This window comes from Salvia miltiorrhiza, chromosome 3 (genome assembly GCF_028751815.1).
Source record: "Salvia miltiorrhiza cultivar Shanhuang (shh) chromosome 3, IMPLAD_Smil_shh, whole genome shotgun sequence".
NCBI classification, from domain to species: domain Eukaryota; kingdom Viridiplantae; phylum Streptophyta; class Magnoliopsida; order Lamiales; family Lamiaceae; genus Salvia; species Salvia miltiorrhiza.
This window is the reverse complement of record NC_080389.1, coordinates 25237445-25256808: the sequence shown is the minus strand read 5'-3', so window position 1 is coordinate 25256808 and position 19364 is coordinate 25237445. Positions and strand designations below refer to the sequence as shown.

Below are 19364 nucleotides of genomic sequence, written 5' to 3'. Positions count from 1 at the left end.
TTCAAGAACATGTAATATTCTTCAGGAATATTACTTGTGCTACTTTAATAACATCACTTTAAGATCTTGATTATTCAAGAACGCTAGTTGTGCTCAAGGTCTAATTTTCGAGAGCATGTAATATGAATTACTCTTCAAAAGCATGTAATATTCTTTAGGAATATTACTTGTGCTACTTTAATAGCACCAATTTAAGATCGTGAATGTAATATTCTTCAGGAATACTACTTGTGTTATTTAAATAGCATCAATTAATTTTCAAGATCATTTTAAAAAAAAATAGACTATATATATATAGTATATTTCATAATATAACATGTTAAATCTCGAAATAAGAGTACAAAAATCATGGAATTTGGCATGAAAATTAGTAACAATAAACTTCACGTTAAACAAATCGATTTGATTTATTTTAATGAATATCAATTTGTCATACTTATTAAACTGTGAGCATTAAATTGGTAACATCAATAAATGCATATGAATGTAATACAGTTATGATAAACAATTAAAAATATGTTAAACAACTGAGTTTAATAATGCACAAAAAATGAGCAATTCAATTGAATCAAATAAATTGGAGTTAATCGAACAACAATTTGTAAAATGATACTAGGGCTGGTAAATCGATCGGTTCGGTTTTAACCGAACCGATTTACCGATTAACCGGAACCGGTTAAGGGTCATTTCCCTAACCGGTAACCGAACCGGTTATTGGACCGGTTAACCGATTAACCGGTCCGGTTTAACCGACCGGTTAATCGGTTAACCGATCAAACCGATTAATCCATGATTTCTCAATTTGTCCGAATTTAACCGGTTAATTCGGTTAATCGGTTAACCTAATTAACCGGTTTTTATTTAAAAAAATTCAAATTTGTAGAATGTGTGTAATAGGATTTGAACTCTTGACCTTTGAAAGAAATAATAAGGCTTTATCCACTGCACCAATTCATAACTTGTGACAATTTAGAACAAAAACAAATTTATAGATACTTGAAATATTAATGTTATTATTTAAATTAAAATATTAAAATATAAATTAATTAATTTATTATAAAATAAACCGATTAACCGATTAGTGATGAATACACTAACCGATAACCGAACCGAACCGGTAAAAACCGGTTATCGGTTAATCGAAAACCGGTTTTTTTGGTTCGGTTACGGTTAAAACTGATTAACCGGAACCGTTTTACCACCCCTAAATGATACTATTATATAATTTGAAATTGTAGATCTAATAAATTGGAGTTAATCGAACAACAATTTGTAAAACCATATTATAGATTTGAAACTGTGTAGATCTAATAAAAAAATTGAAGCAATCAAATATATATATATATATATATATATATATAAAATTAATAAATTCGATTGCAAATATCAAGCGATATGACTCATAAAGCAATAATTTTCAAATCTAATACTACATATGAATTCATAGCTATTTTGATTTGTCTATTGTCAATTTTCACAATTTCAAAGTGACAAATCGAATATCACACATATAATCAAACACGGATTACCTTCTCGGAAAGACATGATTCTTTCCTATGGCATACCTCCAATATTGACTCAATTGGTTAGAGACTCGTGCTGATAACGTGTTATAAACTAGAGAGATTCAATATGAGGGCCAAAGGCCTCTATTTATACAAGTAGGAAACTAGGGTTTTAGGGAGATTTCTTGGTCAACACTCCTAAGATATATCTAGAGATATATTTACAACATTTTGACACTTTAAATTATCATAACTTATTAATTTCAAAATTATTTTTTATAAATTTTTACATCAAATTAAAGATTTTCTCATAACTTTTAATTTAACATTCATATTGAATATATTTTCATGAATCGAAGTCAATGATTTTTGAGAAAAAATAAAATAGAAAAAAATAAAAAATTTGCAGGGAAAAAAAATAAGAGAGAGAAAATTGAGAGGTAAAAAAAAATCATCTTGTATATGTTGGTGAATGTCTATTTAGTAGAAAAAAAATTTCGCTATATAAAAATAAATAATTGTGGTTAAATCATAAGAGTTGAGTGTGATCATGAGATGATTTTTTCCATTAGAAAAAAAAAAGATGTTTATGAGATTGCAATATATGAATAAAGTGTGGGATGATGTCATAGTATTTTATATGTAGAGGAAGGGAGTAACATGTATCACAATATCAAATTTGTATAACGTGAAAATCGAAGAATGGACAAGAATTTAGGGAAATATAATTAGATTGGTTTCCCTCAACTTCCTCTCTGCAGCGCCATTCATAGCAGCATTTAAGTGTATCCCCAGCCCTAACATAACAACACTCATTCCCTTCATCCATCCAAGTCACAATATTCAAATTATGTTGATGTGCTCGCCCATTAATAGGACTTGTTGAGCTATGGTAAATGTGAATATGGAGATAGAAATAGCAGCAGCAGCTCCTGATCTTTATGGTGAGGGTGCAGGAAATGTGGAGGTTGGGGGAGGAGCGGCCTTCTTCATTTAGAAATTTCTGCCAAATCAATATCCCCACCTTCTGCCAAATCAATATCTTACAACAGCCAAATTCATCTAGAAATTTCTTGCAACTCTCAGCTTCTCACAAAGCTCCTTCTTCATCCATGAAGTGAAACGCAGCAGCCATAGGTAAATTTTTTTCAACTTTGAGATTTCTCCATCTCATTCTTAATTCCTCTGCATATATTAAAGAGAAGCAAAATCTGAAATATTGTACAGCTCGATCCCGACAACAGCAAACCAAAACCAGGCCCCTAACATCTGCCAAGTTCATCAACCAAGGTTTCGTTCACACCTTCAAGCTTTCCCTTACGTTTTCAGTCGTACATGATTATATGAGTATTCTCACAGATTTTAAACCAAAAGCGACATGTACAGATTTCATCTCACTTATACAATCTATTACATGAATATTGATATACATGAATTTTAGTTTAAAGAAAAGGAGGAAGAAAAATCGAGTCTTGAACTGTTTTGTTGGGTGGGACTGTTGTCCTTGCTGAATCTGTAAAAGAAAAAGGAAGAGGAAGATGTAGAACTTCAAAGCCCTGTTTTGTTTCTTCTTTTTTTTCGAACTTGCGATGTTGAGTCGGAAGGAGTGAGTGTGTGTCATCGGCGGCGGCGGCTTCCATGGCTGCTCGCCGGACTGATTCGGGAGAGGGAGACCAGGGGAAGGTTGTAGAGGGAAGAACGGTGTAGGGCAGCGGCTGGCCTTCAGCTGCTCCGCCGGAGATTTGAAGGAGATAAGAGGGCGCGGCGGCAGTCTTCTTCATCTGCTGCTGTCGGCCGGTTTGAGATAAGGGAGGGAGGCCAGGGCGCGGCGGCCCTGCCGCTGTCGCTCGGCCGTGGACGGAGAGAGAGATCGAGGGAGACAACGGGGGCCACGGCGGCCGCCGTTGCCAAGGAGGAGGACGGTGATGCGGCGCAATCTGTTTCAATTGCTTTATTTCAAGGAGGGGGATCCGATCTGTGAGGAAAAGAGGGAGACGGGTTTGGGTGTTGGGCTTCTTGCTTTATTTCAATTGGGCCGGCTCTTATTCTTTTAAGGCTGGCCCGATTCTCTTTTGTGGTATTTATTCATTTGGGCCTTTAGAGGGTGGGCCGATTTTAATTAAATCCATCAGCTGGGCCCATTTTATTTATTTAGTGAGGTGGGATGGAGTTATTTATATTAAATTTTGGGCTGCCTTATATTAATTAATTGGACTATTAATTAGTTTAATTAATTATTATTTTAAAAGAATAATTTTCATAATGGTATTATATTGTTATTACGTGCATTACTTATTATATGCTAAGCATGAGATGAAATTGCATTTTTGCAATAAGGTATTTATGATTTAATTGGTTTTATTTATAATTCCAATTATAAGAGAAAATCGAGTAACTATATTGTTGGTGTCTTTAACTCAAGAATTTTTTTTTCAAATATTTATTCATTAAATTTAAAATAATTATTACTAACAAACAACCATGTAAACTTGTTTGAAAAGAAAAAAAATGGCACGCACTTATTTTTTCATCATCAAACAAAAATAAAATGAAAAAAATAGTACGATGTTCAACATTGGAGATAAATGAGAGCGAACAAAATTAATTGACACTTTAAATTATCATAACTTATTAATTTCAAAATTATTTTTTTATAACTTTTTACATCAAATTAAAGATTTTCTCATAACTTTTAAATTAACATTCATATTGAATATATTTTCATGAATCGAAGTCAATGATTTTTGAGAAAAATTAAAATAGAAAAAAATAAAAAATTTGAAGGGAAAAAATAAGAGGAGAGAGAGAAAATTGAGAGGTAAAAAATAAATTCATCTTGTATATGTTGGTGAATGACTATTTCATTAATAGGAGTACTTGTTGAGCTATGGAAAATGTGAATATGGAGATAGAAATAGCAGCAGCAGCAGCTCCTGATCTTCACGGTGAGGGTGCAGGAGATGTGGAGGTTGGGGGAGGAGCGGCCTTCCTAGCGTGGGAGGATTTGACGGCGCTGCTCCCCAACTCCGGCAACGGGCCCACCAGAAGGCTCATTAATGGCTTAACTGGTTATGCCCTTCCCGGCAGAATCATGGCTGTTATGGGCCCTTCTGGCTCCGGCAAGTCCACTTTTCTTGATTCTCTTGCAGGTCTCTCTCTCTCTCTCTCTCTCTCTCTCTCTGCATAGATATGCATGTTGGGTTTATGAGATATTTGTAACTGTGTTTATGGCCTCAAGATTCATCACCTCCCGTTAATCATACTTGATTAATTTCTTCCCTCCATTTAGCCAGCCTTTCTTATGCTTATATAAAACATCAGTGCTGAAATTCTTAGGAGGCGTTTACTTTGAATGACTATCCTTGATTGATAAAATAGTAAGACTAATCATTTGTTTAATTTGATGGATTTCGACTTTAAGATATTTCAAAGTCGTTGATTATTTCTATTATTCAAGATAGTTTTGTTTGATTCTTATCCCATGAAAATTGTGAGATTAGAGATATCATACTCTTGATTATATAAAAAATACTCAATCACGCATATAATCAATCATGCAAAGTAAAGGCCCCTATAGAGTCATCCTTCCTTCAACACAACACTTCATCATTCAATTTGGTCTTGCTAGAAATTAATTAATACTGGTAGAGGGCTATTAATGTAAAACATAATACATTCGTGCGCCATTATTATTATATTATCCATAATCCAGAATCGTAATGGAGGATCTATACTTATCGACCAAATTATAATATGAATATTCAAGAGTATCATTGATCACAAGAAATACGAAGCCACTTAAATTTAACCAAGTTTGCTGGGTGTGCACAGTGAATTCTGAATCAACAATAGTAATTTTATTTGGTGATGATGTAGTAATAGTAGTATGGCAGATCGACATTAACAATCTTACCTATTCTTCTTGGTGTCATCAATACATTCAATTAATTGAATTCACTGTTGTTAATTATTTGACACTAATATATATAATTAAAAAAATATATTATAATCAATCATATGTATGAGATAAAGTGCTACGCGACATAATATACCCAATTTTTCAGGCCAAAAGATATAGATTCGTAGTATTACCGAATTTGAGGCAAAAAGATATAGATTGGTAGTATTAAGTAATTTGTGATAATTATAAATTCTTGAAAAGCGATGCATGTGCTAATAGGAACACCTCACCTGAGCAGGTAAAATATCTAGCAATTACCCAAGGCAGCTCAGCTCTATATTCATTGTACTGATTCCACGCTTTAAAGAAGCATTTAATTTGCTTTTCTGTGAACGGTTGATTCACAAAAGTGTTGATTCAGAAAAGTAAATGTTGTTGGATTTTATTTAATCACCTTTCTAGGAAATTAAGTTTCTATCTCATCATCACATGATATGCATTTTTTCGGAATTGATATTTTATATTCTGTTTTCATACTTTTAGTTATAATACACGTGGTAAGTATTATATTTTAATATTCCAAACTCTTGACGGATACCAAAAATGAGAAAAATGTCATTTTTTCATGTATTGAGAGAATAATAAATTTCCAAGAGATATAAACGCACAGCTTAGGCTAAAAACTTGTCTTGGTACGTTGGGAATACTATACAACTTCATGAAAAGCTTAAATATCTGAAAACGCCGAAATAAATAAGGTCAATAAAATAAATATGGGCATCGCATTATATGCTTGGACTTTGTGACAGTTTGGTTTGACCATATTTATGAGTCGAGAAAGATTAGGCACTGGAGCACACTTGTTAAATGGGCTTTTGCTACTGCACCTATTGTTGAAATATAAAAAAATTCGACATTTTTTTCCTATGTAGTTTGTTGCATTGAATATGTATCTAACGTAATTTATCATACATTTAATTTGCAGGCAGGCTTTCAGGAAATGTAGTAATGTCCGGAAATGTTATTCTCAACGGAAAAATAAGAAAGAGTCTTCACTACGGCATTGTTGTAAGTGATCATATACCTATATATGTTGTTATAGTCTGCATTGAGCGTATGATACCGATTAATTGGTGCTAGCTAGGCTCATTAATTTAATATTTTACTATATTTTTATTACCACACAAGCCACATAAAAGATGAATCTTATGAGACATGCATGCTTATGGAGTAAATTGTTTTTAGTGATATGGTGTATTTAAAATTGCACTATGATTTTGTTAAAGAATTAGTAACTACTCATTTTATTTTTAAATTAAACTATATATTATTATTTAACTTTATTAATATAATTATTGTTGGTTCCAACACTCTCTAGCTCATCAGGTATAGAGAGAGAGAGTGTGTGTATGTGTTGAATTTGTTGTTGGGTATATGAACTAAATATGGATATCATTAATATTATTCCTCATAAGGTAACTCGCGAATAAAAGTTGGAATATTGATACGACTAATTTTTGCTATTTGAGAAGGCAGAACCAATTAATTCTAGAGTAGTGCTAAATATACATATTATGTATATACATAATTGGATATTGCTGTCAATTTATCACCTTTCCAAAAATAAAAAGATTAATCCCTCTTAATTGAATCTATATTTTACATAACTATCCTTCACGACAATTAAGGAATCAACAAAAGCATTTTCAATTTAAATTTCAAATTTCATTAATAATAAAATATTTTATTTCATAAATTAAAATAATTAATTCCACTAGTATTAAAAAAAATGATATTCAACTCCATCATGATTTTTTAAATATGATTTATTTGGTTTATTTTATCTATGTGGTTTGTGGGGCAACTAATTGTTTTATGTGGTTAATTTTTTTAATCTTTATTTATAATAAATTTTATGTTGGTTGCCTTTTCACAGATGATCTTTTCATTGTTATTAAAATCTCAAAAATAATTAATTGTAATATTAATTTAATTTAGGTTTTGATATATATCTAAACATTAAGTTACATTATTGGTCTTACAGTTTAATTTTAAAATAATATTAAATTTAATAAAAGATGATTATGTATTAACTCTAAAATGTTGTACTCCGAACACATTCTGAATTTAATAAAAGATGATTATGTTTTAAAATAATATTAAATGGAGTAATAGATTGTATTATGAAAATGTATGCCGAACACATTCTGAATTTGCATAATACAACAACGCGAATTCAATATTAGACTATCTTTATCAACAACCTACATCAACCAAATTTTTTAATAAAAAATTTATTTCTCTCTCTTCCACATACACAATCTATAATTTAACAACCTTTATGTTTTATCAATAACCTACTACAACCTAAATATTTTTTCTTTTTTTATTATTTGTTGTCATATTTTTTAATTATCAAATGCCACATGGCATTATGTCATTTAACCTTAAAGGTTGATGAACTTGGTTGGTCTGCAACCTTTTCAAGAACCGGTTATCATGTTAGTCAATATTTTATTATTTTTTTGATTTAATTTTTTTGTCATCTAGTGATGACCGATTGCTCTTGGTCATTGATAAATGTAGCCTTATAGTGATTCGTTACATTTTTTTTTAATTTTTAAAATTTCAACTTTAATAATATCTTATAATATTTTGTATTGTAGAATGATTTTATGAAATATTTGAATAATGTGGCTAACATATGACATTATTGTCACAATTATAGTGATTCTATTATGTTTATAATCTTTGAGCTTAATTTCACTAATATCTTATACTAACTTTTTTGTACTATATTATAATTTTATGGAATAAGAGAACACTATTATCAATTGAATGGATTTTGAAAATATCACTTTGGAATAGTAAATTTAAAATTACCCACTAAGATAAAAAAAAATTAAAAAAATAGTCACACTTACCATTTTACCCTTACATATCAAAATTTACAAATTGCTGGCGAATTTACAACTATCATTAATTTTGGTTGTGAATTCAAACTTTATAATTAGAATTCACAACTGAGTAACTAGTATTGGTTGTGAATTCAAGTTTTAAAGTTTGAATTCACAACTAAAAATAGTGTTAGTTGTGAATCGCGTGAATTCACAACAAGAAATATTTGTTAGTCGTGAATTCGTTTGAATTCACAAATATAAATAGTATTAGTCGTGAATTCAAGTTTTAAATGAATTCACAATTAGAAATATTGTTAGTCGTGAAATCGCGTGAATTCACAAATATAAATAGTATTAGTCGTGAATTCAAGTTTTAAATGAATTCACAACTAAAAATATTGTTAATCGTGAATTCAAGCTTTAAAACTTAAATTCACGACTAACATTATTTTCGTGTGTGTGTGTGTAGAGATTAGAAAGAAGGTGTAAATTGAATAAAAGTGGTAGAATCCACATTTTTCAATAATTAATTATTATCTTTTATAGTCTGAGTCATATTTAACGAGAGATATATAAGTCACTTTTAGCACGACGAACATAGTATTATTTTCACTATTTTAATGAGTAAATTATTTTTACATTACTTGCACATATACTAACAAAAAATTTAAAATTATAAAAAATATTTAAGTGGATATTTAAATTCTATAGTTTTGTGTACTAATATTGGTTAATATTATGCACAATTAAATTGTATATTGCTGGGTATGCTATGAATTATGATAGCGGCTATTTTAGAAGAATTAAAAATTGATTTGTTTCCTAAAATATTTCTAGAATAAGAAACAAGAAATAACACGCATTACCGTCAATTTAGTTTAGGGTTTCATTAGTCTAGTTCTTAAATAATTAATGATCCAACCATATATAGAAAATGAACTTTAAATTTGAAGGATATTAGGTATGTACATAATATAATAGGTATGCATAGATTAATTGAATTGTTAATTCTATGTGTGGGTAGTTGAATTATCCGAAAACGGCTGCAACATCTTAAATGTAGTTCAGTCATGTATCGTTGCTATGTCTCTTTCACTAGGTTGATTGATGGCACAAATATTTAAATTCATTGATCAATATTTAATTGATTGCAGCTTTTCATTTTTAGGAAACGCCTATCGTCTTTTATTTTAACTAGCTAGCATAGATGCACGTCAAAAAATAATTAAAAAAATTGATGAGCGTAAATTTACATTTCATTTTATTTTTATAGTAATATTAATTTATCATTTTAATATGGATTCGAGTCCCATGTGATGCAGTCTTTAAATTTTTACCCTTAATTAGAGCGAACCAGATTCAGATTTGTGTGCGGGTTGAACTTCTGGTTCGGGTTAGGGCGCGCGGATTATGATGGTACAGTTGATACAAATAGGTAAATTTATGTCAATTCTACCATTCATTAGGCACACTTGACACAATTAGGTACAATTGGCACAATTATGTCAATTCGTGCCAAATATGACTGAAGATTGAATGATGGTACAATTGGTACAATTGGATAAATTCGTGCCAATTGTGTCATTCATTATGTACACTTGACATAATGATGTCTATTTGTGCCAAATGTGACTGAAGTTTGAATGATGGTACGATTGGTACAAATGAGTAAATTTGTGCTAATTGTGACATTCATTATGTACATTTGACACAATTATGCCCATTTGTGCCAAGAGAAAGGGAGGAGAGACAGAGGGAGAATCAAGTGTATTGAGTTGCGCTGGGTAGAGTAGGATTCGCGGGATCAATGGTACTTTGGATCGAAATTGTAAAAAATTGCTATAATTTGTGTTTTGGAGATGGGTGACCGAAGATTGAGTTTCATTGTTCAATATGGCTATATGAATATATGAGTGCATATTCTCATCTTAAAAAACTCATAAATTTGAAAAAAAAAACATTTGGATTTAATATGAATACAAAAATAACCAAAATTTTATTTAATTAATTAAGTTTCACATATTTTTGTTATTAGAAAAAAAAAAAAACACAACCAAAAACAAAAACAATATCGATATGAAATTCATGTTAATGTTCTAGGTTCTATGTTTACATAAATAATTTTGATCTCAGTGATTCTAATAAAATTAAACTTCTAATAAAACTATCAAATAAATCATTTGAATTTTAATTATAAAATAGTAAATTTACATAAAAAAATAATAATAATTCATGTGGATGTAGAATTCTAATGGATACTACTAGTTTCATAATTTTTAAAATATAAAATATATACCATTACTAATGTTTAGATTTTATCATATGCATAATTTATTGAAATTACATAACTGGGATTGTATTAAATATATATGAGGGATATAATAGATAAATTAAATTTTGTTATTTTTTTGTAATTGGTATAATTTTTTGTATATATATGAAGAAAGATGTTTGCGTAAGCTAAGGTAATAAATAGATTGAATTTATAGATCTGTTTCTTTCTTAGAAAGCTTGTCTTATGAAACTAGTTGAAGAAAATCAATTCAATGTGCTTTAAAGTTCTTCGTGGTGAGGCTACTTATAAAATATGAGCTTTAATTTATTTGGTTGTACACATGCTTAATGCAAGATGTAATAAAAATTCGTTTGCGTGCAAGTAGGGTTGTAAATGAATCGAATATTTTTGCTCGATTCGAGATTCGATTCGAAATTGTGTTATTCGTATTCGACAACAAATATTCGATTTGATTCGATTAGTATTCAAATACTTATATGAAATTATGATATTCGATTCGATTCGATTCAATATTCGCAGAGATACATGATTAAATATTTAAATATTATATATATGTATATATGTGTGTGTGTGTGTGGAGGGGCTAAAATAAATTATGTACTAATTTTCACCCTTAGATTGTAAATTTTATGGTGGATTCATCATTTTATTGGATGAATTTAATTTTATATTCATCAATATTTAATTATATATATAAGAATTATAAGATTATAAAGGAAATATAATAAAAAGAATTATAATATTATATAATAATTGACAATTTTAAAAAGGAAAAATGCAAAGAATCAATATACATGCATTAAAGTAATTCTCCACAATTTTAAAAGTAAAACTTTACAATTTATAAAATCAAAATTGTAAATTGAAGTCATTCTTCCATCACAAGTCGCGCTTCGTCAATGCGATTGTAAACTAATCAAATAATTCGTATTCGATTCGATATTCGAATTTTGATATTCGTATTCGATAAATATTCGATTCGAAATATAAATATTCGATTCGGTTAGTATTCAAATACGAATACAAAATTATGATATTCGACTCGATTCGATTCGTTTACAACCCTACGTGCAAGTATATAATGATATTTCATCGAAGTGACCATTCTTACAATTATAAAACCATACACACACACAATTAAATTAAATTAAATACGATTTTATAAAAAAGAGAAAAGCCTAAAAGAGACCCTTAAAAACACAGAAAAAGCAGACTAAGGGCCAAGCCATACACATACAAAAGAAAAGAGAAAAGAGAAGAAAAGCGAGCAACTTCTCAAATGCTAATTAATCATTAAATTCCAGAGCTCAAATGCTAATTAATCATTAAATTCCAGAGCGTTAAGAAAGTTTATATATGTCTTTTAATTCGAATTTTTATTGACTAATGAATGTAGATTATTTTATTTTATTTTTAAAATATATTTTATATTTACTTATATTTTAATTCTATTTAATATTTATTTATATATATCGTTTCATTTCGATGTTCGCCGTGCATCGCACGAGCGGGTGTACTAGTTAATCATTAAATTCCAGAGCGTTAAGAAAGTTTATCTAGATTACTCACCCTATTTTCGAATAATTAAGTACTGTCATTTTCTGTAAACAAATAGAACATGTGACTCTTCATTCTGTCTTAATCCTCTAGTTTTCCTAATGCTTATGACATTGTCCTTTCATAGGAATTGCTATGAACTTTTGTTTGACTAGAATGACTTAAAAACAACCTACCATCCAGCTTGTGACTCGTACTACTGTCCACTATTTGTATGTATGCACGCAAGATGGGTAAATTTACTTCCTATTAGGATTTAGGGGTATACATTCGATTTTCGATTCGATTTTTTTCTTCTTAAAATCAAACCAAATTTATAAAGATCGAATGGAATTAATAAAAAAATTTAAAATTAAACCAAACCGAATGGCAAAACCAAAATCATCCGGAAAAATTCAAAATAATCGGAAAAAAAAACAAAAAACTAGATAAAAATTTTAAAAATAAGAAAAAAAAATTGAAATTAAATTATACTCCCTCCGTCCCGGCCAAGACGCTACATTTGCTTTTCGGCACGAGATTTAAGGAGTTGTGGATTAATGTTTTAAGTGTAATAATAAAGTGATAAAGTAGGAGAGAGAAATTAATAAAGTGATCAAGTAAGAAAGAGAATGTAATAAAGTGATAAAGTATGAGAGAGAAGGTAATAAAGAAATACTTAATTAGTGTTAATTAAGTGTTTAAAATTTCTTATTTTTGCCAAATATAGAAATGTAGCGTCTTCGTTGGGACGACCCAAAAAGGAATATGTAGCATCTTGGGCAGGACGAATGGAGTATTTGATATTAAAATACACACACGCACACACACACACACACACACATATATATATATATATATATATGCAGCACCCTAATGTAGCCAAAACCTTTTAGTCATATGAAAATTTAGCCATACAAATAAAAATATGGAAATAATAGCATTTCTGACCAAAATACCCTTTTAGTGTGTGACAGTGTAAAATACATTATTACACACACAATTACACACTTTTATGTTATTACACACTTTTATGAAAAAGTGTGCAACAGTGTAAAATACACTATTATACGATTTTCGCGATCATTATTCGATTTTTGAAAAAGTGTGTAATAATGTACTCCAATTTATACTATTACACACTTTTACGTTATTACACATTTTTGGGGAAAATGTGTAATAGTGTGTAAAATATCATTAAGGGTATAATTGTATATTTACAGAAAAAAGGCTAGTAATACATTTTCCAATGAGTTCTCGCCTTGCTAGATTTGAACGAGGCTCGATTAATAAGTGATCGAGTTGTGATCTCCTAGGATTTTTTTTCCTTCCTCTTTTTTGTGTCGTCATAAAATTAATGGCCAAATTTGAGCAATGGTGATTCTGTGTACAGGCTTATGTAACCCAAGAAGATGTGCTTCTGGGGACTCTGACAGTGAAAGAAACGATAGCATATTCAGCATCCCTGAGGCTGCCAAGCAACGTAACGAAAGACGAGATGGCGGAAATAATACAAAACACGATAGCAGAATTGGGATTGGAGGATTGCGCCGATCACCTGATCGGAAACTGGCACCTAAGAGGCATAAGTGGGGGCGAGAAGAAGCGGCTGAGCATCGCCCTCGAGATCATAACACAGCCGCTTCTTCTCTTTCTTGATGAGCCAACCAGTGGTCTCGACAGTGCCTCCGCTTTCTTCGTGGCTCAGGCTCTGAGAAACGTCGCGCGTCGCGGCAGGACCATCATCACCTCCATTCACCAGCCTAGCAGTGAGGTTTTCTCTCTCTTTGATGATCTCTTACTGCTCTCCTCCGGCCAAACTATCTACTTCGGAGAGGCTCAACCCGCACTTGAGGTACGAACTAGCATCATTTCATCTTCCAAAATTAATTAACTCTTTTAAATGCTGCAAAACATATATTTCATAAATCAACTTTGTTTTTCCCAATTCATCGTGATATTATAATGAAGTATTATAATATTTTCTCTTGTTTTTCGACTAAAATATGAGATAAAAAAAAATAGAACTTATCAAAATATAATAAAATTTTCTTGTTTATGGTATGATAAATTTGCGATGAAAAAGAATGCACCCATGTAGAAAAAAAAAAGATTGTTATTTTATTTAATGAAGAAAGATAAGAGCCGCCATTTTAAATTATACAAATAGCAGTAGCTGTTTCAAACATGCCCCAGTTAAAAAATAAAACATAAAATTCGACGAGATTCTTCATCGTGTGAAATTTGACAATGCTGCAAATGGAATCTATTTCGCGCGGTAGTGGATTCGGATCCATTTCGCACAATAGTGTATTCTCGCGAAATTAATGTGTTAAATACACTACCGTGTGAATGCGACACATTTACGCTTAGGGTGTGTTTGCTTTTTATCCCTCCTTTTCCCATCCATCAAAGTGAATGCACCCTTAGAGTCTTTGACATCATGGCACGTACGATGGATCTCCATCGTGCGTTCACGGACGCACGAATAAATCTGATTCGCGCGATAATGGAATAGCCACACAAATCAGATCCATTTGCGCATGCGCATCATAAAATCATAAGGAGACATTTACTTTGCAATAAAGCTAATTTCTTGTTTACTTTGATGAATTGAAACTTTGAAATATTCCAAAGCTCTTGATTATTCAATTATTTGAGCTAATTTTATTTGATTTATATCTTATTGAAAGGTTAAAGGGTGAGATCAAAATAATTCTACTTTTGATGATAAAAATATATTCAATCACACATCTCTTATCAATCACTAAACGCCCTTAAAAGTACAACTATAAGGTTAATATTGTCTATTCACCATGAGATTGACTAGTACTTATATGTTTTTAAACTTGTGGCTATTAGTTATCTTTTTCTAATTAAAATGGCTAATTGTGATTATTGACTCAATCGTTTATTTGCTACTGCAGTTCTTTGCTGAAGCGGGATTTCCTTGTCCGCACACGAGGAGCCCTTCAGATCATTATCTTCGCTGTATTAACTCAGACTTCGATTACATAAACAATGCATTGATGGGATCGAAGAGAATAAGAGTAATCTATGGTGGCTCTTCTCTGTTAGTTTGCTGTATAATTGTAGATCGATCGAGTCTAAAACTGACAATTTTCTGGAATCCTCTTGCAGAATATAGAAGATGTGTCTGGCCAAAATATGCATTTAACAACAGCAGAGATCAGAGCGAGGCTTCTCCACAAATACCGAAATTCGAAACTCGCCGGAAGAGTGCGAGCTAAGATCAAAGAATTATCAGTTACTGTGAGTATTTCGAAACTTGATATAGATTAGCTAGTTCAATACAAATTGGATTTAGAGGGCGTTTGGCTAAGCATCTTATAAGACGTAATTTTTCAAGAATTTATAGGTTGTCACCCGGTTGAGATAATTGAGTATGACTGTATGAGTTAGAAAGAGAAAATCTTAGTTGGATAGAGAAATTGAGGAGATACGAGTATTTTAAAAATAACAAGTCATAGCAGAGATTTTTTTTTTTAAAATTGATTGTTGCTTATAAGATAATTAAAAAATAAGATGAGGTTGAAGAACTTATTTTTATAATTGGGAGCTTATTTTCACATCTTATAAGCAATATAATTGGGAGCTTATTCGCACGTCTTATAAGCTGATTAGGAGCTTAGATCAGCCAAACATGGTCTTAGTTTCTTGTAATTGGTGAATTATACAAGTGATGATGAGTGATTAACTGCAGGAAGGATTTGTTTATGAGGAAAGTAGAGGGAGCCATGCAACATGGATGAAGCAACTTAGAACATTGATAAAGCGATCATTCACAAACATGTGTAGAGATTTTGGGTATTACTGGCTGCGTATCCTAATCTACATAGTAGTATCTCTTTGTGTGGGTTCAGTCTTCCACGATATTGGATCTGGTTATCACGCAATTCTGGCTAGAGGAGCATGTGGTGGATTTGTGTCTGGGTTTATGACTTTCATGGCAATTGGAGGCTTCCCATCATTCATTGAAGAAATTAAGGTCAGTGCATGCTCTCCATCAAACCATTCATTCACTTGCCAATGATACACAAAAATGAAGTGAATATTGATATATTTTGTTCTTATAAACAGGTATTTTACAAAGAAAGGCTGAACGGACATTATGGTGTTGGGGTATTTATAGTATCTAACTTCGTGTCTTCGTTTCCTTTCTTGGTTGTGATGTCGTTGAGTTCAGTATCCATCACCTACTTCATGGTGAAGTATCACCCCGGCTTCTCCCACTTCATGTACGCTTTCATCGACCTTCTTCTCTCCATCTCCGTCGTCGAGAGCTGCATGATGGTGGTTGCCGCCCTCGTCCCCAATTTCTTGATGGGAGTCGTTGTTGGCGCTGGTTTTATTGTAAGTCTTATCTGTTTAGCTAAGCTTATTTTAAAGAGTGGAGCTTATAAGATGCAGTTTCTTATAATCTTATAAGTTGTCAAAGTGTTTGGATAATTGAGCTTAATTATAAGCTAGAAAGAGAATTTTTAGTTAGAGAGAAAATTTTTGTTAGAAAGGAAAAATCGCAAAAATATGAAATTAGAATGATATATAATGAAAATAAAAATCATAATTGAGTTATTTTTATAAAATGAATGTTGCTTATAAGAAAATGAGAAAATAAGTTGGGGCAGAAGAACTTATTTTTTGGGGAGATTATAAGCTTTTAGAGCTTAATTTTACAGCTTATAAGCTATTTAGGAGCTTATTTTGCCAAACACTTTAAAAAACTCATACACAGCTTATAAGCTGTTTAGGAACTTATAATCTCAGCCAAAACCTACCTACTTTTTAATAATTTAACATTCACATACTCTCTTTATATATATTTCAGGGCATCATGATGGCTACAGCTGGTTTTTTCCGGCTGCTTCCCGATCTTCCAACGGTATTCTGGAAATATCCCATCTCCTACATCAACTACATGGCATGGGCATTACAGGGAGCTTATAAAAACGACATGATCGGGATGGAGTTCGACCCCCCGGAGCCGGGGCAGCCGAAACTGAAGGGGGAAGTAGTTCTAAGCTCATTGCTGGGTATACCGCTGCGGCACTCCAAATGGTGGGATTTGGGTGCCGTTGCAGCCATTCTCGTAGCCTACAGACTGCTATTCTTTTCAATTCTCAAGTTGAAGGAGAGAGCCGTCCCGCTCTTTCATCATTACTATACTAAGAGAACTCTTCACCATCTCACCCGCCGCCCTTCCTTCCGAAACTTGCCGCTGCCGCCCTTCCCTTCCAAGAGGCATCACGTCGTCCACTCCTTGTCTTCTCAAGAGGGCCTCAACTCTCCACTTCATTGATCTACTTAATTAATTACTACCATTTTATTCCTTTTTATTAATTACATGTAACATGTCCCACCTCACATAATAATATTTTATTTTTCTAATTAATTACTTTATCCAACGAATGGTACTACAACGAATTTGAGCTCGTGTTTCTTCTCTCTGGCGTCATCATAGGATGCGTTGATTAATGCATATATTAGGAAACTTTTGTGCAAATAAAGTAGTTTATACTTCATACTAGTGTATTACCCGTCGAAATTCGACGGGTACAAATTTTTTGTAATTTATATATTTTATGTTATTCTTATGATAATTATATAAAATAATTTTTTATGTAAATTATTTATATAATTAATTAAATTAAATTAAATTAGTAATACATTTTAAATTATATTAATCTCAACAACTTTTAGCAATTAAATTATTAATTTTGTTGAGATCATAAAAATACCCATTAGTTTTCATATGAAATTTTATAAAAAGTTAACGCGTAAGAAAAAAAAAAGAGTAGAAATACATATAAATTTGACATAGGTATGATGGCGGATTGATTTGTTGCATTTGTTATTACAAGATTTATTAATTTTGTTCAATTTTTTTTTTTTTTTTTGCCTTTTGACCATAATTTTATATGGAGTTTGAAAAATCATAATTGAATTGTGAGTATCATATAATTCCGAACTTCTAAAAACATAACTAATTATGAAAATAATCTCACCTGATATTTAAAAGACCATAACTGATTTATCGAACATCGTATCATTTGGAGTTTTAAGACCAACCAAGTTGTGGGCATCATCTCGTCGCAAACTTGACAGATCATCTCTAACTTCTGAGCATTATCTTGTCTGAAACTTGAAAGAGAATCATCTCGTCTAAAACTTGAAAGAGCATCATCTCGTCTGGAGTTTTGAGCATCATCTCATCTAGAGTTTGAGAGAGCATCATCTCATCTAGAGTTTGAGAGAGCATCATCAAATATGAAATTATATTCAACCATGACTCCAATTGTCAACTATCTAACAAACATAACTCTAACAATTTAGATATTTTATTTATATATGTAATTTTATTAGTTCAAACTCTAGAGATAAAAGAAAGAGAACAGATCTTAAAGCAGTAAAAGAGAGAGCGTGTGCTTTATTTCATCATCGTAGGTATTTATAGGCATTACAATCGGGGTAAAGTAGTAAATTCGTTTGGTCATCTATTCCGCATGCTCGCCATTAAACTAATTAAGGCTATTATTAGATTATAACTTGTCAGGTCGTTGTCCCCTAATTACAGAGCTGGATTCTGTCCTCATCATCCCGCTCTGTCTAGTAGCTCTGGATTTCCTTCCTTGGGGCAGACTTTTACTCTTTGGCTCCGCTCTGCTAAATAGCTCCGCCTTCTGGCGAATTGTCTCTGGCGTGTGGCTCCGCGCTCTGGCTCCAATAGCTCTTCTTGACACTCCACTACAGAATACCAGCAATCTTTTCGCACTTGTGCACTCTCCCAAAAAACCAGATACCTCTAAAGCGCCCTTTAATCCAGATACCTCTAAAGCGCCCTTCAATCCAACTGATGACATTACCCCCATCTATGATCTAGCAAAATTTCTAAATCTCGAGCTCCCTCCAAGTCAACAACTAAACCTTGACCCGCCCTCAAAATAAAAAAAATGGACCAGATTTGTCCGCTCCCCTGACCCAAAAACCCCAACCTCTAATACCCCCACCGCCACTACCCGAAAACGTGCTTCAATTGAGATCGAAAAAATAGTCTCTCCTTTGAGAGAAGGCGAGGTCGAGATTGTCCAAAAGCGTCTCAAAGGAGCTGTTATTGATGATGTTACTACCACTTTTGCACGATTGGCGGAGATTGCTTAGGAGCAATCCCGCCGGGCACAATAAGTTGCCTTATGTGGAACTATCGG

At 31.9% G+C, this 19364-nt stretch overlaps 1 protein-coding gene across 4 annotated transcripts; it reads left to right on the top strand.

Annotated features, from left to right (window-relative positions):
• Positions 1–2159: 2159 nt before the first annotated feature.
• LOC131013915 (ABC transporter G family member 15-like) lies at positions 2160–17564 on the top strand. 4 transcript variants are annotated; one of them, XM_057941834.1, is made up of 10 exons: positions 2160–2642; positions 2733–2795; positions 4377–4654; positions 6392–6474; positions 13532–13993; positions 15066–15188; positions 15280–15411; positions 15863–16147; positions 16240–16512; positions 16988–17564. In XM_057941834.1, exons 3-10 carry the CDS (start codon positions 4393–4395, stop codon positions 17456–17458), a joined length of 2091 nt encoding a protein of 696 aa, XP_057797817.1. In that variant the 5' UTR covers positions 2160–2642; positions 2733–2795; positions 4377–4392; the 3' UTR covers positions 17459–17564. The 4 variants fall into 4 exon arrangements, with proteins under 4 accessions (XP_057797817.1, XP_057797818.1, XP_057797819.1 ...); XM_057941836.1 differs by having other exon boundaries at positions 2162–2642; positions 4463–4654; XM_057941835.1 differs by lacking the exon at positions 2733–2795.
• The last annotated feature ends 1800 nt before the right edge of the window (positions 17565–19364 follow it).

Excerpts from the sequence above, each read along its gene's own strand:
- LOC131013915 (XM_057941835.1), top strand. The coding sequence starts at position 4,393 with ATGGAAAATGTGAATATGGAGATAGAAATAGCAGCAGCAGCAGCTCCT. Across the intron at positions 4,655-6,391 it reads TTTTCTTGATTCTCTTGCAG|GCAGGCTTTCAGGAAATGTA; the intron begins GTCTCTCTCTCT and ends TTTAATTTGCAG. Across the intron at positions 15,189-15,279 it reads TGGGATCGAAGAGAATAAGA|AATATAGAAGATGTGTCTGG; the intron begins GTAATCTATGGT and ends ATCCTCTTGCAG.